At 43.2% G+C, this 25,602-nt stretch overlaps 1 protein-coding gene across 2 annotated transcripts in view; it reads left to right on the forward strand.

The window, feature by feature from the left end:
- The first annotated feature begins 370 nt into the window (after positions 1 to 370).
- CLDN10 (claudin 10) overlaps positions 371 to 25,602 on the forward strand; it is a 96,477-nt gene continuing 71,245 nt past the window's right edge. The window contains exon 1 of one of the 2 annotated variants that reach the window (XM_068984693.1): positions 371 to 584. In XM_068984693.1, coding sequence (XP_068840794.1) covers positions 371 to 584 — 214 coding nt within the window. The remainder of the gene's footprint in view (positions 585 to 25,602) is intronic. The other variant, XM_068984694.1, reaches the window with a different exon arrangement.

The following is a 25,602-nucleotide window of genomic DNA, read 5'->3' on the forward strand; positions in this document are numbered from 1 at the left end:
GTATAATTTGTACTTTGTAATATCTGGTCATTCCATGGTTCGTTAAGCTTCAGACTAACAGAAAATTAAGCATTAACTACAGAGCCAGGAAAAAAAAAAAAAACTGCAAACTCAAAACCTTTAGAATCGGTCTACAAAGTTTTAGTAAATACCCGTGTAGAAAGATTGTCTTTGGCTACTTCTGAAAGGCCATCGGTAAATCAGACTGTATCCTAAATTCCAGTCCTTCCTACGGCCATCCGAGCATGAAGCGCTGTCACCTACCCGCATTGACTCGCTGCCACGCTGGTCCACGCGGGTTGTGCCCGCTGCATGCCTAGACCACGGCTGCCATCTGTCTGGACAGTGTCCCCGGAGACGCCTGAGCGACATGTCCAGGGCTCAGATCTCGGCTCTGGTGTTCGGCATCGGGGGCTTTGGCGCTCTCGTCGCGGCCACCGCGTCCAATGAGTGGAAAGTAACCACCAGAGCATCTTCGGTGATAACGGCCACTTGGGTTTACCAGGGGCTCTGGATGAACTGCGCAGGCAACGCATTGGGTTCTTTCCACTGCCGGCCGCACTTTACTATCTTCAAAGTAGAAGGTAAATATAATAGCTTTGCTTGGGGTGGAAGCAAAATGCCGCTTTTCCCCGTTACGGCGATCGAGTGTCTCCGTTCTGTCTGCTGTTGACTGGGTGCTTAATCCAAGTGCCAAGATTTGCCTAAGACGGATGATGTGTGTGAGTGTTGGCTGAAAGAATTAAATCATGCCTTTCATATGGAAAAGGAAAATTAAGAATAACTTTATGGATATGGTGAAAGTCGTTCAGTCGTGTCCCACTTTTTGTGACCCCTCCCCCATGGACTATACAGTCCATGGAATTCTCCAGGCCAGAATATTGGAGTGTGTAGCTGTTCTCTGCTCCAGGGGATCTTCTCAACCCAGGGATCACACTCAGGTCTCCTGCACTGAAGGGGGATGCTTTACTGTCTGAGCCACCAGGGAAGCCCAATGGTTGTGTTAGAAATACCTAATGTGAATAACAGATGCCAAGGGACAGGGCAGAGGTGACAGGCTTGTTTCAAAACTCATTTCAATTTGCCTTATGTCATGGAGGACTCCATATACACACATATAGGAACACACGCCACCAGAAACCATATGTTATATTGTTTTGTTTTCTTGGCCTCCCTGCCTGGCATGTGGGGATCTTAGTTCCCCAACCAGGGATCCAACTTTTGCCCCCTACAGTGGAAGCAGAGTCTTAACAACTAGACCACCAGGGAAGTCCTGATCCTATGTTTTCCGAAATCCTTGTATTTCCTCAGGCCATTCTAACATGAAATCCATACACACACATGTAGATACTCATATATATGTGTATATATACTTATATTCACAGTGATGTGAACATATGAGAAGACATATAGTATAGACAGAGTAAGAGTTTTTAGAGGGGTTTCCATATTTTTAAAGAACTAAGCTTAGTGATAAAATAGCAGGACAAGAAATTTTTTAAGGAGAAGGGAAATAAAATGCGCATGAGGTTTTCATCAGGATTTATCAAAAATATGTATGTAGACGAGCTTTCAACTTTATGCGTATTAGAAACTATTGCAAGGGGTTTTCTTGCAACATACTGCAAGTATATGTATCCTCAAGAGGGAAAAATTTAAAGGTTTTTCAGTAAAGTTTATAAGAATACCAAATCACTGTGTAGTACACCTGAAATTAATATGATATTTAAATCAACTATACTTCAAAGAAAGACATTTTCATACCTTGGAATACCTCCAGGCAACAATTATTGGCTACTTGCTTGTATGTCATTATGGAATTACTATCTGCATCTGTTTTCTGCCTATTAGGTATGTTTACAAATCAGTCACAAGTTGTGGGTTTATTATACTAAAAATTGCCCCAAGTAACTTATAATACATAGAGTTTTCACAATCAAATGGCAAAACTGAACCTTGGCCCCAGTAAAGAAAATGAAATAAAATTTTAACTAGGAAGTTACTAAAGCATAATATTTTAAGGGGTTTTTGTGTCAAGTATTCATGTCATTAGTCCACAATGTGTGCCAAGGGATAAAGAGAGGATATTTAGCTAAATTCAGGAGATTCTAATGACAATCAAGGGAACAGTTCAAGCTTGGACACAGGCCTCCAACTAACATGGGCTCTCCTAAGCCCTCGTTATAGGAATCAATGCTCATCTCTCTTCAGTCCCGACTTGTAAACTTATCTTGGGATATTTCAAAATTCTTCCTTCTGCTGTGGAAGGTTTCCCGAGGTGCAGGGGAAACCGTTAAAGGAGAGTGTTGTGGGGGACATGGTTGTCATTCCACAGACCTCTTGGCCCAGTTCCACCTCGGGCAGCAAGTAGAAGATATCTCATGTGGGTAAGTGTATTTCTTTGTTCTTTCTGGGTTTGTTCTTTATATATATACATACTATATATGCTCTACAGCACTGTGCATTAGTCGCTCCAGTCATGTCCGACACCTTGCAACACTATGGATTGTAGCCCGCCAGGCTCCTCTGTCCATGAGGATTCTCCAGGTGAGAATACTGGACTGGGTAGCCGTTCCCTTCTCCAGGGGATCCTCCCATCCCAGGAATTGAACCGGAGTCTCCTGCATTGCAGATGGATTATTTACCAGCTAAGCTGGTATATATTTATGGTCTTCTATCTTTCATTCTCTATTCCTTAGTGAAACCTAGTTATTGTGAAAAATAGGCAATCAACCTTAGCTCCAAAGTGGGCTAAAGAATCATTGTAACCTTTTATAATGATTTCAACAGCTACTTCCCTAAATGTATCTTAGAAAATCTGGAGTTAGAAATTTTGTTTCTAAATATTGTTGATGGTGATCCAAACAATCTTCTACCCTGAAACTTCATGCTCTTGACTTTGTGTCTTGATAGAAATACAGCGTGTTCTGTTCTACGTCTGCTGTGTACACTGCACAGGAGAGGTAATTTGGAAAATTTTCTTCACTGACAATGCTTCAATTAGAATTTTTAAAATTCATTTAGGGCTTCCCCGGTGGCTCAGAGGGTAAAGTGTCTGCCTACAATGCGGGAGACCTGGGTTCGATCCCTGGGTTGGGAAGATCCCCTGGAGAAGCAACACAATCTTTCTACTTTCTTCATCCTGAATCAAAATCTTTATCAAAGACACAGGTTACTATTGAGATGTATGTTCAACATCAGGAACACTGATTCATAGTTTCAAGAAAATGGACACACAAACTTGGATTTCCTCATTCACACAGAGTCATTGCTGTCAACGCTAATTACTTTTCTTTTATTCTTTTTTTAAAGCATAACAGTGAGATGTTTGGAAAGTTTTCTATGCCAATAAGCTCTTAAATGTCACAATAATTTCAAACTGAGTTAAAATACTCAGAAGCCAAAGAGGAATGAAAATGGTTGTATCGTGTTTTAAAATAATAAATTGATTTAAGCCTATACGGTCAATTTGAGACAAATCTTCTTACGCCAGATTAAGCCTCCTCTAAGAGAGAAAAAGAGAAGATCTTTTTAAGCTGCAAGATTTTTTTTTCTTTGATGTTTACATAACTTCATATCAAAGTCATACCTTCTTGTTGCTCACCATCTTAGATGCCCCAGTATAGCTACAGATTTTTAGGAACTCATTTAGATTAATAATGATGACATCCTTAAAAGATTTGATGTAAGCCAGGACCTCTTTGGACAAGAGGCATTTCCAGTTGTGAAAAATACAAGCCCCCTTTTACTGTAGTTATAAGGAATCAATTTTAGGAGATTACCGTATACTTTATTTTTCTGGGCTCCAAAATCACTGCAGATGGTGATTTCAGCCATGAAGTTAAAAGATGCTTACTCCTTGGAAGGAAAGTTATGACCAACCTAGAGAGCATATTGAAAAGCAGAGACATCACTTTGTCAACAAAGTTCTGTTTAGTCAAGGCTATGGTTTTCCCAGTAGTCATGTATGGATGTGAGAGTTGGACTATAAAGAAAGCTGAGCACTGAAGAATTGATGCTTTTGAACTGTGGTGTTGGAGAAGACTCTTGAGAGTCCCTTGGACTGCAAGGAGATCCAACCAGTCCATCCTAAAGCAGATCAGGACTGGGTGTTCAACGGTAGGACTGATGTTGAAGCTGAAACTCCAATACTTTGGCCACCTGATGCAAAGAGCTGACTCATTTGAAAAGACCCTGATGATGGGAAAGATTGAAGGCAGGAGGAGAAGGGGACAACAGAGGATGAGATGGTTGGATGGCATCACCAACTCAATGGACATGGGTTTGGGTGAACTCTGGGAGTTGGTGATGGACAGGGAAGCCTAGCGTACTCTGGTTCATGAGGTCGCAAAGAGTCGGACACAACTGAGCGACTGAACTGAACTGAACCATAGTTGTTCAGTCACTCAGTCGTGTCTGACTCTTTGCAACCCCATGAACCGCAGCACACCAGGCTTCCCTGTCCACAATCCCCTGGAGTTTGCTCAAAGTCGTGTCCCTTGTGTCAATGACACCATCCAACCTTCTCATCCTCTGTCACTCTCTTCTCCTCCTGAATGCAATCTTTCCCGGCATTAGGGTCTTTTCCAATGAGTCAGATCCTCACATCGAGTGGCCAGCGTATTGGAGCTTTAGCTTCAGATCATAGGAACACTTGTAATTCAGTCCTCACTGTGGCCTGAAAGCTTCTTGACTCAATTTCAAAGCACTTTGTCGTCTTTAGATGCAATATCCACTCTAAGCTGTATCTCTTGTTTTGTCTTCTTTGGTTTTTCTTACCTGTGAAATGGTGATGAAACGAAAGAACATAGGCAAAACACCTGGTACAGTGCCTGATACAAAGCTGTGCACCATAAAGGGTGGCAATCATTCCTATGAATACAGATTTTGATGCCGGGAGAGCTCACATCTCAGTGGTAGGAAGGTGACTGTTTCTTCTGCTCCATCTATTTGTTTCTAGCCAGGACAGTCGTAGCTGCTACCTGGGATCCAAAACCAAGTAGAAAAAGGAGGCCTCTGATCCTTTGTTGCACACCCTATGTCATATTTATGACAAAGTGAAGGCTATTGTGTTCATTGGATTAAAGTTTATGCTTATCCTACAGTTTAGGATTCACTGTACATCATTAGCCAGGACCACACTTTGTGTCGAAGCCAGTTTCTCACCACAGATGTGGACCTGTTCCTTCTGTCAATCACATGTTGCATCTGCTGAAATGGGGAGAAAAGGCCCCCTTCAGGCTTCGTGGTGGGAAGTAGAGCCTCACCAGACCTAGGATGTGTTTGTATGCTCCTACCGTTACCATGCCGTGCTCAGTCGTGTCCAACTCTTTGCAACCCTATACACTGTAGGCCACCAGGCTCTTCTGTCCATAGGATTTCCAGGCCAGGCAGGAATATTCAAGTGGTTTGTCATTTTCTTCTCCAGGGGATCTTCCCAACCCAGGGATGGAACTGTGTCTCCTGAGCCTCTTGCATTCCAGGCAGATTCTTTACCTGCTGAGCCATTAGGAAAGCCATTGGGATAGCCTATTTGTGTTCTGGGCAGTCAAAAATAGACAAAGTTTCCTTAAATGTTCCTGGTTCTGAGCACTGGGAAAAACTTTGTGACAGTTTAATTTACTGATTTGATTCACATTTGCATTTTACAAAGTGATTTCACATACATGATCATATTTATCCAAAAGATGGTACTCTGTAGTTCCCATTTTACAGAGTAACCGAGACTCACAGGAGAGTGTATTTATAACCCTGTATGGTTGTCTGTAGAATTTAGGGGGAAATGTCCGGTGTTTGTACCAGCCTAAAACCTGCACTGAAGTCCCAGCTCGGCCACTAATTTTGTGTGACATGCATGCACAGATAAGCTACTTAATTTCATTGTTTCCCTTTCTCACTGAGAAGATGATGATATTAGTTACATACCAAAATTTGTGGAAGATCAAGAAAGAATCCTCTGTGTGTGTGCGTGCTCAGTTGTGTCCGACTCTTTGCAGCCCCACCAACTATAGCCCACCAGACTCTTCTGTCCATGGAATTCTCCAGGCAAGAATACTGGAGTGGGTGGCCATTTCCTTCTCCAGAGGATCTTCTCAACCCACGGATCGAACCCATGTCTCTTACATCTCCTGCACTGGCATAGGATTTCTTTACCACTAATGCCACCTGGGAAGCCCTATTAAGTATGTATTTTTTAATGTGCCTGGAATTTGTTTTAATCAGGGATGGTAAGATGCACAGACATGAAATGCCATCGAGGAGGAAGTTTTCACACTCAGATCCCCAGAAGTAGGAGCCTGGATCCCCACACAGGCCCAGGCTAGGAAGCACTAGAGTCAGTCAGGAGGCTGAGGAGTGAGAGGAAAACAGAGGCAAGAGCTTTTATTGAGTTGTCTGGTACGCGCCCCAGGTTGATCACGAGGGAGGAACATTGGCTTGACGTATGAAAGCTTGATCAAGGAGATCACCGGGATGTGGGCTTTGGATTAGTTGATTTGTCTCTGACAGCGGCACGTGTATTTTATCTCTAAGAATCCACTGGCCTTGGTACTGCCCTCCCCTACCTGCCACAGTGATGCCCTGGATGCCAGAGCACCGAGAATGCAGAAAGCAAGAAAATACAGGGACTTTCCAGATGGTCCGGTGGTTGAGATTCTGCCTTGCCATGCAGGGGACATGGGTTTGAGCTCTGATAAACAGCGAAGCCTGCCTGCACGCTCCAGCACTCGTGTGCCATAACTAGGGAGCCAGAGCATGGGAACAAATCATGCGCTAAGACCCCATTGCTGCAGCTAAGACCCAACACAGCCTAATAAATAATTAAAAAAAAAAAAAAAAAAACAAGAAAATACAGTAAACACAGTATGGCTATGGAATCCTTTGGTAGTGTTTGCACAGGTAGGTCAGGAAGGCAAGTGCTTTGCCATCCCCCCTCCCCTTTATGGCCTCTCATGCTTATCTGATGGGAGAAGGCAATGGCACCCCACTCCAGTACTCTTGCCTGGAAAATCCCATGGACAGAGGAGCCTGGTGGGCTGCAGTCCACAGGGTCGCTGAGGGTCAGACACGACTGAGCGACTTCACTTTCACTCTTCACGTTCATGCATTGGAGAAGGAAATGGCAACCCACTCCAGTGTTCTTGCCTGGAGAATCCCAGGGACAGGGGAGCCTGGTGGGCTGCCATCTATGGGGTCACACAGAGTCGGACACGACTGAAGTGACTTAGCAGCAGCAGCAGCAGCTTATCTGATTGTCAGTCTGTGTTTTCTTGTGGTGAATATTTTGTGTAGAAAAGGTTCAGGTGTGTTTCTTGCCAGGTCCAGGGCTCCTCTCTCGCTCATTGCCCATCTGACCCCGAGTGCGGCCAGCTGGCGCCGGTGAGTCTCTTCTGCTCCGATTCCCTGACTCACCCACAGACTAATTCACATCCTCAAGAGGATGAACTCAAAGGGCATCTAAGCAAAGAGCATGCTGGGACTGGTAAAACCCACCACTGTTATGCATTTTTAGACACTTGCAGAGCATTTCAGAAAGCAGTAACGCTCTTAAATAAAGCCAGGATAATTGGGCAGATTTTCAGGAGACAGCTGGTCTACAATTTAACTTGGACCAAATTCTTGTACACATTACAGGAAAAAACTGATGATCAAAATTAACAGTCTGGCAAATGGTTATGGTATCATATTACAACTACAAAAGGAATCCTCTAAGTAGTTGATTTGCTTATTCACTAATAAGTTCCTTTCCATTCATTAGATTCCCAGGGCAGCATAGGGGGACAAGTGAGGACAGGACCCAGGCCTATCCTCTGTGGATATATGGCTTAAAGGAGATGATCATTTAGCAAGCGATTAGCCCAGGACAGTAAGTGCTGTCTGGGGTTAAGTTCAGGGCATAGGCAGACTTCCCAGAAAAGCTAATGCTTGAACTGACTTAAAAGATGGGTAGAAGTTGGCCCAGAGAAAGGAAGGGAGGGCATTTCAGGTCAGGGGACTTATCCAGCTCTACAATTTATTAACTGTGTGACTCCAGACAAAAATGCTTAAAATATGAGCTCCCCGTCTGTAAAATGGAAGTAATATTATTACTACTATTTAATTAATTAAATATAATTAATATTATTATTGCTTAGTAATATTATCTACTTTAGAGGGCTGTGGTGAGGAGAAAGTGAATTGATTTGTGCAGAGGATTCAGAGCAGGGCCTGAAGCATCTACAAACAAAGACCTCAAGGCAGAAGGAGCTAAGTGCATCAGGGACCATCAAGCACATCGGAAAGGCTGACACGTGGACATGCAGGAGCAGGCTCAGACAGGGTGCAGGTGCAGAGAGAGGGGAATTTGCAAAGAGACCTTTAAGCTTCATTAGGGGACTTAGACTTTGTCTAGAAAGCCATTGAAACATTCTGAGCAGAGAATTTCTGATGGGACTTGCATTTCAGAAAGATCCTGCAGTATTTCATGTGAGAATCTGAACCATGAGGGCAGCATTAGGAACTGACAAGGAGGGTGCTTAGAGGCAGAGATGATGAGACCAACTAACTTGGTGACTCATGAGGGATGAAGGGGTCATAGATGCTCTAAGGTTCCTGCCAAGAGACTTGTGGGCAGTGAAAGAAGAAGCTGGCTACAGAGCAGGGCCCAAACTAATTTCCATCCCTTCTCCCAGAAGTGTTTTCCAATACATAGCAAGATCTCAAGCAATCAGACCCTCAACTTAATGTCTGGCTTTAAACATCAATTGGATAGAATGAAAGATAATAGTTTGAACCAAATTTTAAAAAAAAACTGTGCTTTTTAGATGCTTAATAAAGAACAACAGGAAAAAGTGGCAGCCATAAGGATTAATGCAATCTGAAGTGCCATTAATAGCATAAGAATGTTAAGTTAGAAGACATATTCTCCCCATATGCTCCCCATATTCTGTAGTCAAATTGCATAGGGCTAGCCTGGACACCATACTTCAAGGAACACAAATACAAACCACATTCATTGATTTGAGAGGAGGGTAACTAGGAGGATGGAAGGTCTTGAAATAAATTCACATGAGAAATTGTTTCACCTGGAAAAAGGAAAAAAAAATTGCTGGGTGTAGGAGGGACTGAGGAATGGGAAGAAGATGAGTAGGACTGATGGGTAGATGGTACCAGGGAATCAGATTCACAGGGGCTATGGAGAAATTTCTGAGTTGCCCAATGATGGAACAGGTTGTCCCACAAAGAACTGGCTAGAAGTATCCAGAGGAGGCTGCTATTGGTCCTCTGTTAAAAGGTGGTAGAAATAATTCCTGCACTGGCTGGAAATACAGACTATGTGCATACTCAGTCACTCAGTCATGTGCAGCTCTTTGCGACCCTATGGACTGTAGCCCACAAGACTCCTCTGTCCATGGGATTTTTCAGGCAAGAATACTGGAGTGGGTTGCCATCCCCTCCTCCAGGGGATCTTCCCAACCCAGGGATTGAACCTGGGTCTCCCGCATTGCCAGGTGGATTCTTTACCACCGAGCCACTTAGGAAGCCCAGAAAGACAGACTAGGTAATCCCTCAAGTCAATTCCAGATTGAGATCTGAGATTCTGTGACATGTAAGTAGAGAATATTTAAACATCAGTATTTCTGATTTGCATATTGCCTTATTTTTGGACAACTCATGAGCTCCATGCTGGTTACTTTGGAACAAAATAATAAAAAGACCTGTCTGACCTGGAGATTGTTCACGGTCCAGAAGGGAACATGAATTAAGGTAGTAAATGTTATAGTAATGTTATTAAATTTAAATCAATATATTAAGGTATGTTAGAATTAACATAATAATCATGCAATTCTCTATCTTTAACTGATAACTTCAAAGGTCCTAAGCAAGCCCTAGGGGTGTGCCTCCTAACCCTTGCAGAGGAAGGAAGGAATCCTGCTAAATCCAGAAATAGAGTAAGCCCTGGTGGCCGGGGGGAGAGGTGGATATAAGAGCACAAGTCTTGCCTTTAACTGGATTTCTTTGAATCAGTATTTTTTGCTTTATATGAATCAAACATAGTCCATGAATATAACAGCCAAAGCAGTCACCTTATTGGGAGACACATTTTCTGCAGAACACAAAATGTGACTCTCAGTGACATGGGCAGGAAAATGAAGACTAGTTTCTCCCCGTCTGACCACAGCAGAGGCTCTCATTCATTTACCAGCAAACCTCCAGCCAGTCATGTCTGGGGATTTTCACCCACTCTGCAGGACTCTTACAAACGTCCCCAGGGAAGCTGTCTCACCTGTGGGCGTTGGGAGCCTTCCTCAGTCCTGCACGCCTGCTCTGTGCTCTTCCCACTATGATCAGCCTCCCGCTTTCTGGAACAGAACAGTAAAACCGCTCTCCTGTTGAAACCTGGACCTCAGACCTCACATTTTGCTCTGCCCGCTGATGTCTGGGCTCCAGACAGTACATCTGTCTCATGACTGTCCTACCCACGAATTGCAACCTGCCAGGCCACTCAGTCCTGACCCAATGCCTGCTCTCAACTCTGAGCTCCAGGCCCAGCTGGCCGGACTGCCTGCTGGTTTGCTCAGCGGGTTCTCCTGCCCCGGGTTCTATTTCTTTAGCAGAACAGGCTCCTCTCCTACCCTCTACCTTGGGAAGGACTATTCTCCAAGATGTGAGAATGTGGGCGGGAAGGAGTGAAGCAGGAATCACTTCCATGGTCCAGTTAACAAAGGGAATGCAGTGGGTGGTGGTCTTGGTAGGAGATGGAGCCACAAAGAGGAGCCAACAGATGCTATTTACAGAATTATCTAGAATTGATTTATGTCACCTGGGAAAATACCCAAGTTATCCTAATATCTTATCCCATCACTTCATGGCAAATACATGGGGAAACAATGGAAACAGTGACAACTTTATTTTGGGGGACTCCAAAATCACTGCAGATGGTGACTGCAGCCATGAAATTAAAAGATGCTTGCTTCTTGGAAGAAAAGCTATGACCAACCTAGACAGTATATTAGAAAGCAGAGACATTGCTTTACCAACAAAGGTCTGTCTAGTCAGGGCTATGGTTTTTCCAGTAGTCATGTATGGATGTGAGAGTTGGACTATAAAGAAAGCTGAGCACTGAAGAATGGATGCTTTTGAACTGTGGTATTGGAGAAGACTCTTGAGAGTCCCTTGGACTCCAAGGAGATTAAACCAGTCCATCCTAAAGGAAATCAGTCCTGAATATTCATTGGAAGGACTGACGCTGAAGCTGAAATTCCAATACTTTGGCCACCTGATGTGAAGATCTGACTCATTGGAAGACCCTGATGCTGGGAAAGATTGAAGGCAGGAGGAGAAAGGAATGACAGAGGATGAGGTTGTTGGATGGCATCACCAACTCAATGGACATGAGTTTGAGTAAGGTCCGTGAGTTGGTGATGGACAGGGAAGCCTGGCATGCTGCAGTCCATGGGCTCACAAAGAGTCGGACATGACTGAGTGACTGAACTGAACTGAACTATCCTAACTCCCTCTATTCCAGATTCAAGTCTGTACCAGGAGGGTTAGGAGACCATAGCAGCCTCCCCAGGGAACTTCTGTTCCAATGCTGTCCTGTAGGGGCGCCCGAAGGTTCTTAGGGAGCAGTAACTACGCTCTGCTTTATAGGGCTCTTTCTGCTTCTGCTTCCTGCTCCTTCATTAATCTCCCCTGGGAGTGCTAGGGGTGGGGGGACTGCCATCGCCCAGGGTTGTGAGCCATCCAGCTTGTGCTCCAGTTACTCTAGAATCATAAGACAGACTCGCACCAGAGTGCTCACTCCATGTGGGCACAGGCATGCACACAGACACAGCTGGTTCTACAGCTAACTACACGTCCATACAAACTCTCACCATGAAAACACCTCTATACATCATGTGCACACACACAACTCACCATGTAGGCATCTCACCCATATCCCACACCACAGTCATCAGAGTCAAAAGACAGACTTAGAGACCAAGATTTTCACAGACAGAAATGTGGACCCAATGAATAGAAATGACCGATCATCATTCATCCAGGCCATAGTAACAAATAATTCACATAGATCTGGGGTCAGCACAAAAAAGCCATAATCCTGCCTCATCCTCAAATGCCTTCCTAGGCCTGGGCAGTGCCTAAAAATAACCTTCTATTACATCGCCATCATCTTTCACCAGGTCCTACTTTAAATCATTTCATCTCCTTCCAGGCCTTCCAGCTTCCTAAGTATTCCCTTGGGGGAATTTGGTGTCTGGCAGATTATAAATACTCCATGACCATCAGTTTCCTTCCTACTTCCCTCCAGAGGGCAGAACCTGAAACCTGACTTCCTGTTCAAATCCTAGGTTTACCATTATCAGCTGTGTGACCTTGGTCTAGTTTCTTAACCTCTCGTGTTTCAGTTTCTTTCCCTGTAAAATGAGGATGATAATAATATCTCCCTTATGAAAAAATTAAATGAGCTAACAATGAGTTCACTATTACTGTGGTGGCTGTTTTCTCCAACCAACAAATCTTGCCTTCAAGACGATTTTGAATCCCGATTTGGTCATCTCCATGTTGGGTGTTCATTGGTAGGACTGATGTTGCAGCTGAAATTCCAGTACTTTGTCCACCTGATGCGAAGAGCTGACTCATTTGCAAAGACCCTGATGCTGGGAAAGATTGAGAGCAGGAGGAGAAGGGGACAACAGAGGATGAGATGGTTGGATGGCATCACCAACTCAATGGACATGGATTTGAGTGAGCTCCAGGTGTTGGTGATGGACAGGGAAGCCTGTCATGCTGCAGTTCATGGGGTCACAAAGAGTCAGACACAACTGAGTGACTGAACTGAACTGAACTGATGTTTAATATTGGGCTTCCCTGGTAGCTCAGCTGGTAGAGAATCTGCCTGCAGTGCAGGAGACCTGGGTTTGATCCCTGGGTTGGGAAGATCCCTTGGAGATGGAAACAGCTACCCACTCCAGTATTCTGGCCTGGAGAATTCCATGGACTGTATAGTCCATGGGGTCCCACAGAGTCCAACGTGACTGAGCAACTTTTACTTGCACTGTTTAATATCATGCAAAAGCCTTCTGCATACTCCCTGTGGTCTCTGTGGAGCTCCTCCTCTAGAGGTAAAGACATCTTCCACCCAGTTGCACACTTAGCCCTGGATTTCCAAATCCAAGAGGATGCAGCATGATTTCTCCTCTTTGTTTTTCCCAGACTGCTGATCGCACACTCTAGTGGTGGTGGTTTAGTAGCTAAGTCATGTCCGACTCTTGTGACCCCGTGAACTATAGCCTGCCAGGGTCCTCTGAGCCCCCACCTTGTCAACTGCCAAATCCTGCAGAATCCACCTACCGCGCTCCCATTGCCCCTCCAGGAAGCTCTGCCTTGTCTGTGGCTCAGCCAGCGGTTCACCTGAGCTCAGCCTCCCCACTCACCTGCTGCACTAGATTGAGAAAGACACTGTCTGCTCTTTGACTTGCCATCTGGTGCTGCCAGTTCATGCTTGCAAAACAGAGCTTCTTCCAGTTTAATTCTGAGAGCTTCTTGCCTTACTATGAGCTCTAAAACCACCTCTTTAGTTATCTATTCTAGAATCAATCTGGGGTTTGCTATCAAGCACATCAATGGCCATTTCTGAAATGTACCCTTTTGAAATTTGGGGTATTTCCTTGACCTTTGCCCTTCTCCCTGGTCATTGCCTTCATTCTGAGATCATACCTGGTCCTTTCATCCAGATATTAACATTATGAAAAATCTCAGGCACCATTCACAATGTTTCCTTAGGGCCATAGCAAACAGCTTGTATTTGAAAGGCGCAGCTGAGAAATCAGAAAGTGATTTTATTTAAAAAAAAAAAAAAAAGTCTGATTATTCTGATTATTCGAGCATACTCACTCTCTGAGAACTTTCTATCCTCTGAGTGGTTGTGGGCTGAGTCCTTCTCTTGGTAATTAGTGACTCTGAGATATGGATGTGGCTGTTGGTCTTGACCATAAATCACCCAGCCATGCATGACCACCGTCAGCAGAAAACAGAGCTCCCTAGCCCTTCATCCGCTGAATTCTGAAGAGGGGCTGGACTGTGGGGCCCTTTCTGTGAGAGTTACTTTCTGCAGGTTACAAGCAACTGGGTAGAAAGTGCAGGGTAAACATAAATGTCATTCACTGCAAGCAGACCAGATTAGAGGCCGTCCCCAGCAGCAGCAGCAGCAGCAGCACCTCGAGATAGCCTGGTACCACTCGGGTTAACTGTGCTACAAAGCATGTTTGAGGACAATTTCTCTGGAAGCAGTGGTTCTTTCACAGGTCTTACTCTAACTCAAATGGTTGACAGGAGGAGGGGAAATCAGTAAGCTACTTCCTTCCTGAATTTTTTTCTCATCAGGATTTTCTCCTCATTACTCTGTTGGCTGGCCATACACCACCCCCACAACTGAACTGTGCTTTCTTAGCTTCTTAAAAAACATTTATAATTATCTTTATTAACTTAATTGAGAGCCCTTCTCTTCCTATTTACAAATCTTGATTCTTCCCTTAATCAGGATGCAATTTTTTTTTTACTATTTAATCTCGATCTTATATATTTTCTTCTTATGTGTAAAAGTTACATTCTACACTACACCAACCTATGGGAACAAATGCTAAATCTTCACATTTCTGCCCCCAGTTCAAATGAAATCCAGGCAGAAACTCCAGACTTTTCCAGGGATCGCTGCCCTAAATATCTCCGAGCTCCCTGGTAATGCCTACGATGATCTCGTCTCCTACTTGCTCTTGTCTCAGGGGAGAACGTGGATTCTCCTCAGCAGGGCTCAAGCTCCATGACCACCACCTCTGCTCCACCTCAGACACCATCAGCCTTTCCTCTACGTGAACACACTTTGCTTTCTATGCAACAAGTCTTCTAGAAAAGACCCCTAGGCATAAGTTTCCCAATGACATCACTGCACACAAGCTCCTCCCACCTAGAAATCCAGCACCTGCATTTCTCGTCAAGGTCATTCCACCACTGCTGGCCTCTGCGTCCACCTGGCTCCTTCCCCCTCCCTCGCGATGTCAACTGCAGAGAGGCTTGTCCCAGGGCCCCAAGATGGTGACACTTTCAGCTCACCTATGGGCAGGTGTTTCCCACAGAGACACCACAGCCGGGATGGCCAAGGCAAGACAGGTTTTAGTGTTGGTGCCACATTGGACCAAGACCTGGTCCTCCTCTCCAACGATTTAAAGAAGGCTGATGCTGAGACCACACCGCTGCTCAAGCTCCTTGCCCATTCTCCCCACCCATTTATGGGGTTGATGGCCAGGTGGGAAGGGAAGTGCTGTCCTTTCTACACTCTGGCCTCATCTTAGCGGTTCAGGGGGGATGACAGCAGAGTGGGTGGTGTGTGTGAGGAGAGAAGGATGCGAGGGGGCCTGGAAATGATGTCAGGGTCAGAACGCTTGACTCCCATGAAAATTTGTCAATATGAATAGATATTGAAGACAAACTCCATAGGACATGTCATAGTTACATGTAATGCAAAAGGACATTTGGGGGCTTAATTCCATTCCCCCATGTCACAATAAAGTTTGAATTCCAAGCCTTTAAGTCCAGTTGAAGGAAAAAATGCCCCTTTACAGAAAACCTTGGCTGGTGGACTTTGGCCAGTGGGACTAGGCCACTCTCTCTCCAGGTTGTTCTGTGCTAACCAGTCCCTGGAGCCACAGAAAGAGATGGACATTGCTGTTTCTAGAGGTGTTGATAGTTCCTGAGCACACCGTGTCTTCTCATGCAATGTTTTGTGGTTCTCAGAGGCTGAATCTCATCCTGGGTTCCAGAAAATACAGCACACTGACAACCTCAGGCAGGCAGCAGCCCCCTTGTGACTGGTCCCTTCTTCCCCCAGGGACGAGTGGGACAAGCAAAGCCAAGGGCCTCCCCAAAAATGGTTCCCTCGAGTTCTTCTGCCTCTAGCCTCCTCTGGTCCTCATCGCCTCCATGAAGCCCATGACAGAGTCCTCATCTCCCAGGGATTCCACAGCCTCGTGCAACTCTCTTATGACTATTATTACCATCCACCATGTTTGTTTTTTTTTTTATTTTGGACAATGATGTGTTGGTAAATGTTAACAACCAGTGCCCCAAAAAAGTACAGATAAAGTATAAATAAAGATATACAGATATATATCCTTATATGCACATGTAAGTACATATGTATGTTTATGATAGATTTTACTGATGCAGGACTTCCCAGGTGGCTCACAGTAAAGAATCTGCCTGCCAATGCAGGAGACACAGAAGATGCAGCTTTGATCCCTGGGTCGGGAAGATCCCCTAGAGGAGGAAATGGCAGCCCACTCCAGTATTCTTGGCTGGAAAATCACATGGACAGAGGAGCAGGACAGGCCACAGTCCACGGGGTCACAAAGAGTCAGACACAAATGAGCAACTGAGCATGCACTGATATAAGGAATACATAGCACACAATTTATAAATAGAAATAAGATGCACAGTAGTGGGGTTTTTTGACAATTTTTTAAATATTTATTTATTTATTTTACTTTTTGGCTGTACCACACAAGACATGGGATCTTATTTCCCTGACCAGGGATTGAACCTGGGTCTCCTGCAGTGGAAGCGCAGAGTCTTAACCACTGCCCATAAGGGAAGTCCCTAGATGCACAATATTCTTTATCATAAACTACATGTAATCTTCAGCAAATTGGACCAAGAATCTCCCAGTGAGTTGAAAATTAATCCAGTGAAATGTTCTTTTTGTTTTGGATGAGGGAATTCTATCCCAGATAGGTCACACTCTCTCACTAACCTCGGGTCTGGTTGAAAGAAGATTTCTGTAATCCAAAACATCCTGTGATTTTAATTTAATTACAGAACACATTTTGCAAGTTAAGTTGGACTTCAGGATGACTTAGCAGAAAGACTCTGCTTTTACAAGAAAACAGGTGGCATCTAGAGCAATAAAAATGACCGCACCAGCCCAAGCAGTTAGAGACAAGTGAAAAAAATAAAAACAAAACTGGGATGGCATTTACTTAACATGACATTAGGAGCAATAAATTTCTGTGTCATTCAAGGTTAAATTTTAATTTCACATTCTATAAGCATAAAATGCATTTGTTATTTTCACGCCAAGTAGACAATCTAGCTGTCTTTACTCTCGTTCTTTACTTCTCGAATCACAACTTATTTTTAGGTTCTGCCAACTCTTCCTTCTGATCTTTTACATCTGTCTGGAAAGATCACCAGCCTTTTCCAACCTCTGCTCTCCTCCTGACCCACTTTCCTCTAAGGAACTCCAAGGAGCAAAGGGAAATCTCTGCTCAGGAACATTTGAATATTCATCCACTCATCCATCCATCCATCCATTCACCTATCCATTCAATATCTTCTACGTGTAAGTCATCTTGCTTGGTCGTGAGGTCAGATCAAAGAAAACCAAGCTCTTTCTATTCTTCAAGAGAGGTTTAAACTTGAAGGGAAGACTGAAGCGAAGCGGGAACAAGAGAAAGATGGAGCTGATACACATAAATATATGATATGAATTCACCAGGTCATAAGTAAGTCCTGAACGGAACTCATCATATTCCCCTACAAACCACTTCCTTTTCCAGCCTTCCTCATGTAGTCATGGTCCCACAGCTGCTCCTCTGTCTTCAGGTAGCATTTCACTGTACCTGTCTCCTGTCCACCTCTATCGTTGTCAGTTATGCTTTGGCCCACTTCTTGAGGAGGTCTGTACCTTAAACCTGGCAGATCTGATTCCTAGTTACATCCTCATCCCTGGAGATGACTCCAGTTTCCACAGGGAAGGACACTTCTCAAGGCCATTATTTATGTAAAAAAACACTTTACTTTTTTCCTTCCCCATTCATCCCCATTGATAACCGTTCACTCCCATCTCTAAATTTTTTGGCTTTTCTCGTCATAGGATTAACTTTCTAGAATTCTGCCTGAGTCCTTCCACTCTCTCACGCTGCACCGCAGTTTAAATCAAAGCTAACTATTCCTGCTACAGTGCAAATGCTTGAATTCTCTGTTCCTCTGTGAGACACAGAACAGAACCTGCTCTTTATAAAGCAATTTCCTTGTAGTACCTAATGCTTTCGCTAGGCCAGCCTTTTTTCCTCCACATTTTTATAAAATATTTACAAGCATTTTCCCACAGTCCATAATACACACAGGGAACATTCACCCAAGCCTAGGATTCCTTGTGATCTGGGGAAAGGAAGCAAGGAATGGGGCTGAAGAGGGAATGGGGAGATGTTAATAAAACGAAGGAAGAAGCTGTGAAAGATGCTGAAAGGGCAAGAGTAGCTACAGAACATCACTTCAGTGAAATGCTGGATTACGACCGTTTGCAGGGTTGTTTTATCCTGCCGAGGTGAGCACCTTAGTCTTTCAACTAGGTTGTTTTACAGCTCTGTTAAGGCAGCAGTTAACTTGTAGAAAACGAATGGTGATATAAATGATTGCTGCTCACAGCAGTGCAAACGATCCTGCTCATGGCAATAGCGAGGAGGAGTTTGTCAGGGATGGACTATAAAAACTAATTGTATTATCTTACTGATTCCATCATGAATTAATAACAGTTCATTTTAAAATCCATTTTAAATTTAGAATGGATTAATAATGACCATTTATTATTTGCATGAAAGCCATGATTTTTTTATTTTTTCACTTAAATGGTTTTTAAATTAATTTTTATTGGCATATAGTTGCTTTACAGTGCCGTGTTAGTTTTTCAGTCAGTCAGTTCAGTCGCTCAGTCAGGTCCGACTCTTCGCGACCCCGTGGACTGCAGCACGCCAGGCTTCCTTGTCCATCACCAACTCCCGGAGCCTGCTCAAACTCAGGTCCATCGAGTCGGTGATGCCATCCAAGCATCTCATCCTCTGTCGTCCCCTTCTCCTCCTGCACAGTTAGTTTCTCCTGTGCAGTGAAATGAGTCAGCCACACATATACATATATCCTCTGCCTTTTGGACTTCCTTCCCATTAAGGTCACCATAGTGCATTAAGCAGAGGTCCCGGTGCCCTACAGTATGCTTTCATTTCATTTCATAGGCCTATTTCACACAGAGTGTCAACAGTGTATATGTGTTGATCCCAACCTCCCAATTCCTTCCACCCACTCCCTTTCCCCCTTGGTGTCCATATATTTGTTCTCACTCATGTCTGTGTCTCTATTTCTGCTTTGAAAATAAGATCATGTATACCATTTTTCTAGATTCCACACATATGCATTGATATACAATACTTGTTTTCTCTTTCTGACTTACTTCACTCTGTATGACAGTCTCTAGGTCCATCTACAGCTCTACAAATGACCCAATTTCTTTCCTTTTTATGGTTGAATAGTATTCCATGGTATACATGTACCACATCTTCTTTTTCATTCCTTTGCTGATGGACATTTATGTTGCTTTCATATTTTTGGCTATTGTTAATAATGCTACAGTGAACATCAGAATACATGTATCCTTTCAATCCATGGTTTTCTCCGGATCTATGCCCAGGAGTGAGATTGTTGCATCAAACAGTAGCTCTATTTTCAGTTTCTTACAGGAACCTCCATACTGTTCTACATAGTGGCTATACCAGTTTATAACCCACCAACATTGTAGGAGGGTTCCCTTTTCTCCACGCCCTCACCAACATTTATTGTTTGTAGATTTCTTGATGATGGCCATTCAAACCAATCTGACGTGATACCCCACTGTAGTTCCATTTGCATTTCTCTGGTAATTAGTGATGTTGAGCATCTTTTCATGTGCTTTTTAGCCATCTGTATGTCTTCTTTACAGAAACGTCTATTTAGATTTTCAGCCCATCTTTTTATTAAGTCAGTTGCTTTTTGATATTGAGCTGCATGAGCTTTTTGTATATTTTGGAGATTAATCCCTTGTTGTTTGCTTCATTTACAAATATTTTCTCCCATTCTGAGGGTTGTAGTTTTTGTTTTTTGTGTGATGTCTTTGTCTGGTTTTGCTATCAGGGTAATGTTGGTCTTATTAAATGGATTTGACTTCCCTGGTGGCTCAGACGGTGAAACGTCTTCTACAATGCGGGAGACCCAGGTTTGATCCCTGGGTTGGGAAGATCCGCTGGAGAAGAAAATTGCAATCCACTCCAGTACTATTGCCTGGAAAAACCCATGGACAGAGGAGACTGGTAGGCTACAGTCCATGGGGTTGCAAAGAGTTGGACACGACTGAGCGACTTCACTTACTTCACTTATACTTTGGAAGAGTTTGTCTGCCACATAGAATGGAGTTGATTATTGAAGGCTTGCTTTGTCAAAATAGAGGGTATCTGCATTTTATTACTTACTAGAATATGCATTTCAATAAAATTTTTTAAATCACTACAAGTAAATACAACTTAAACAAGCATTATTTTTATAAGATAAAAGGTGTTAAAAACATATAGTTTAGGAGGCAGATGAGTGTATTTCCAATAGTGAAAATGGAATTGGTTTTGAGTGGTACCTTAAAAATGGAGAAGCATTTGAAAAAACAGCATTTATTTGTAAAAAATTTTATCATGGAAGTAAATACAAAAATAGATAATATAATCAGCTCCCATGTTCTCATATTTATTTGTAAAAAATTTTATTATGGAAATAAAATACAAAAATAGATAATATAATCAGCTTCCATGTTCTCATATTCTACTCTCCAATGATTATCAATACACAGCAACTTTTGTTTTTTTCTATAGCCACTCTACTCCTCACCTTTACTCCTACCCTTCCTGAATTATTTTGAAGTATCAGATATTAAAATTATTTCACTCACATGTATTTCAGCCTATATCTGAAAAATATGTGGGCATTAAAAGTCATAGTCACAGGGCTTCCCTGATGACTCAGTGGTAAAGAATCCACCTGCCAGTGCAGGAGACATGGGTTCGATCCCTGATCCAGGAAGATCCCACATGCCACAGAGTAACGAAGGCCACGTGTCACCTGCCACAACTATTGAGCCTGTGTCTAGAGCTGGGGAGCCGTAACTACTGAAGTCCATGCACCCTGGAGTCCACGCTCTGCAGCAAGAAAAGCCAGCATAGTAAGAAGCCCTTGCACCTCTAGAGAGCAGCCCCTGCTCACTGCAACAAGAGAAAAGTCTGAACCGCGACAAAGACCCAGCACAGCCTTACTAATAGCACAGCCTTATTAATATAAATAAATAAAATTATTTTTTAATGTCCCACATCAAAAAACCTTTTTTAAAAGAAAGTATAGCCACATAAATATCATGCCACCTCTCCCAGTTTACAGTGTTTCCATAACACCATCAGATCTCCAAGCAATGTTTTAAATACACCTTTATTTCTTCATAATTTTATCATTTTTACAGTTGATTTGTTTTAGTTGGTCTCCATACTAGACCCCTATATTCTCTATATTGCATTTGGTTGGTGTGTCTCTTAAATCTCTTTTCATCTATAGGTTCTGGTCCCTCTCTCTTTTTTTATGCAATTTATCTGTAGAATGTCCCATACTTGTTGTTTTTTTTAATTATATTCCTGTGGGGATGTATTTCCTATAAAATGGTCATAAGATCTAGGCTGACTTCATCATGTTCATTTGTTTGGTCTTGCTTTGTTTGTGAAGAAGTCTTCATAGGTGGTGTTGTGAACTCTCACTGCATCTTATCAAGAGGTTCATGAAGCCACATTAAGAATCATTGGTGGGTTCTGGTGTTATAGCCTGTTCCATTCATTGTAAAATTTCCTATCCGTGTTTCACCTAATCTTTTAAATCATTGAAAACCATTTGCCTTCATCCATCAGTTCAATGCTGCTGCTGCTGCTAAGTCACTTCAGTCGTGTCCAACTCTGTGCAACCCCATAGACGGCAGCCCACCAGGCTCCGCCATCCCTGGGATTCTCCAGGCAAGAACACTGGAGTGGGTTGCCATTTCCTTCTCCAATGCATGAAAGTGAAAAGTGAAAAGTGAAAGTGAAGTCACTCAGTCGTGTCCAACTCTTAGTGACCCCATGGACTATAGCCTACCAGGCTCCTCCGTCCATGAGATTTTCCAGGCAAGAGTACTGGAGTAGAGGTCATAAAATAGCAATATTCCAATTCTATTATCCCTCTTCATTTATTAGCTCAAATTCCTCTAAAAGAAGAAATTTAGTTTGTAAACTATTTGGTTATCCTTCAATAACAACTTCAGTATAATTCTGCAGGAAAAATGTTGAGCAATTATTTTTCCCTTCTCTTTATTTCCCGATTTTCAGAATAAGAGTTTTAGCTTCCTTCAAAGGTGTGTGTGGGTGGGTGGAGGGAGGTAATGACATGAACTCATAGATTTTTAACATATTCATTGTGCCTCAATCCTTCCTTTTCGTGTTGAAACTGTATAATCTCTGGCCTACAGAGATCTCTGTTTCTTCAGTTTGGACCCTTAGTCTTTGGGGTACAATCTTGTGGTCTCTGATAGTTCCGTGGCTTGTTGGTATGTCAAGATATTGCAGGCTCATCCTTTTCTCCAAGAAGCTCTGTTCCTTTTAGTGGAAAATGTTATTTAGTAGCACAATCTAGATGCTAAAGATGTTGGGGCTATGGGTTAGTCAAGGTATCTAGGCCTTTGTAACAGGCAGAGCTAGAAAGAATATTTTTTTAAAAAACAGAAAACACATATGCATTGTTACTAATATTTCTAAATCAAACTTAAGCTACAGGGTTTTTATTTAACCTCTTTGATTCAATCTGTATATCACTTTTTTCTTGCACTGAAAATCTTGGTTCCTAACAAAAAATATACATTTTATTTTGTGGCAAAATATATTATTATTTAATAACTGTATCAGAAGTCGTAATATCAGTCAGGGGGAAATCAGCTAAAAAGTAAACTCCTGAAAACCATTTGAAATTTCTTTGCAGTTTGGGGATTGTTTCTTTTTATCTTTTCTTTCTTTTTTTAAAAATTAATTAATTTTAATTGGAGGCTAATTACTTTATAATATTGTAATGGTTTTTGCCATACATTGATATGAATCAGCCATGGGTGTACATGTGTCCCCCATCCTGAACTCCCCTCCTGCCTCCCTCCCCATCCCATCCCTCAGAGTCAGCCCAGTACACCAGCCCTGAGCACCCTGTCTCATGCATCGAACCTGGACTGGTAATCTGTTTCACATATGCTAATATACATGTTTCAGTGCTATTCTTTCAAAACATCCCACCCTCGCCTTCTCCCACAGAGTCCAAAAGTCTGTTCTTTACATCTGTGTCTCTTTTGCTGTCTCACATATAGCTAATCAATGACTATAGTAAAATTGCCAGATATAAAATTAACACAGAGAAATCCCTTGCCTGACTATACATTAACAATGAGAAAACAGAAAGAGAAATTAAGGAAACAATTCCATTCACCATTGGGACAAAAAGAATAAAATACTTAGGAATAAATCTATCTTTTCTCTCTCGATATGTACCCAGCTAGAAATAAATGATCTAATTGGCTTGGCTTTGTGCTTGGTCATGTCCGACTCTTTGTGACCCCCTGGACTGTAGGCCCTCCAGGCTCCTCTGTCCATGGAATTTTCCAGGCAAGAACATTGGCGTGGCTTGCCATTCCCTTCTCCAAGGGATCTTCCTGATCCAGGGATCAAACTTGTGCCTCCTGCATTGGCAGACAGATTCTTTACCACTGTACCACAGTGTCTACAGTCCAATTAGTGTGGTTTAAAAATAGAAGCATTTAAAAAGTTCAGGTTCAGCTGAAGGGAATTTTAGCTAACTTTGGAGGCAGAAATGACACAACCTGGAGCCATTATGATCTCAGGGCTGTAATCAACTATTTACTAACTCAGGTTTCTGCTAATTCAGGAAAGGATATGCACATCATTATATTTGCAATAACTGCTTTCACTTAACCAGCTATATTTAGTAGGAGGTAGGACCTTGCTAATTATCAATTTCCCAACTGGTTGAGAGTTCATTTCACTCGTGAGGCTTTGGTCTTCTGGAGGCAAGTACAAAGTCCTAGAGCCACGGAGGGCTGGCTTGTTACTGAAACTTACAGGTCACCTGGTTTAACCACTGCAGTTTGCAGAGGCAGAAACTAAGCCCAACAGAGTCTATTAACCTCTCTGACATCACACAGCTAGTTACCAGCAGGGACGGAACCAGAAAGTAATCTGCCCTCACCCTCCATACACTTTGCCCTGCTCCCTTGCTCGCCTTGTGTGAATTTTTGCAATGAGCAGAGGCCCAGTGGAAACTTGAATCTCAAGACTCAAAATGATCAATGTTTATGAGCACCTGCCCTCCATCATTTGGCAGATATTCCTAATTGGCTCCAAGTACATAGCAAGATGGCTTTTACTGTCTACTTTTTCCCCCTGTACAGGTAATAAACTGAAGAAAACATGTATTTGGTACAAAGTTAAAACAGGAGATTCTCAAACATTTAAGACAACTTTCCCATATTCTTTTACCAAAAATCAACACGTTACTTTAAAAGTAATTTCTACTGTCCTGGTTGTAAATGTTGTCTGTGTTTATCTAATTCAATAAATCACAACCATGGACTGGGCTAACGGAGATTTTCCAATAACCAGAACTCTCCAACTATGGAACTGGCTGCCTTGTAAGTCAGTGAAGTGGGGAATGGAAGGCTGTGAGTTATCATCAGGACCTGCAGAGAGCATTTCTGCAGAGGTCGAGCGATGGGACTCAATGATATCCACGTCCTTTATAACCTTGAGAATGGATGAGAGATTCGGACACTATAACTTGTGCGATGTTTCTATTAAAGTGGCTTATTTGGGTTGGAGAGCTGCTGCTGCTAAGTCGCTTCAGTCATGTCCAACTCTGTGCGACCCCAGAGACAGCAGCCCACCAGGCTCTTCCGTCCCTGGGATTCTCCAGGCAAGAATACTGGAGTGGGTTGCCATTTCTTTCTCCAATGCATGAAAGTGAAAAGTGAAAGTGAAGCTGCCCAGTCGTGTCTGACTCTTCGTGATCCCAAGGACTTCAGCCTACCAGCCTCCTCCATCCATGGGATTTTCCAGGCAAGAGTAATGGAGTGGGGTGCCATTGCCTTCTCCGGGGTTGGAGAGCAGAAGCTATTTATACAAGACACAACCTTTGTCTCCCTCAAGTTCAGTTTCCACTCACAGCTTTGACCTCAGAGCTTCAACATATCTTTCCTTCCTTCTCTCTCTGGCTGACTTCTATTTAAATCATACATGTGTCCTCACTCTGATGCCTCTCTGCACACATCTGAAGTTTATTAGAAGCTAACTCCTTAGTCCAAGGGAAAAATAGAAGTGGACTCAGAAATTTGGGACTCGGAAAGTTGTTCACCTACAGCCTGGGTGCTTTCAAAGTCAGCCACCAAGTACTGAGCCCTCCTGTGCCCAGGTTCCCAGACATGTGCTAAGGTCCCTGGAGAGGACACAGCTGCTGCTCTTCCAGGCTGAAGGAGGAAGGAGAGGAGAAAGGAGCTGACGCAGGAGAGTCTGGGCCAGGGCGGCGGGGGGTGGTGGGGGGGGGGGGCGGGGGGGTGGGGGTTCATCTCACAGAGGAGGAGGCATCCTGCTAGGCAAAGCAATGTTTCACTTGTGACCTGAGAGGAGAATGAGTCAGTCAGTAAAAGACAGA

The sequence above is a fragment of the Capricornis sumatraensis genome, chromosome 12 (assembly GCF_032405125.1).
Source record: "Capricornis sumatraensis isolate serow.1 chromosome 12, serow.2, whole genome shotgun sequence".
Taxonomy (NCBI): domain Eukaryota; kingdom Metazoa; phylum Chordata; class Mammalia; order Artiodactyla; family Bovidae; genus Capricornis; species Capricornis sumatraensis.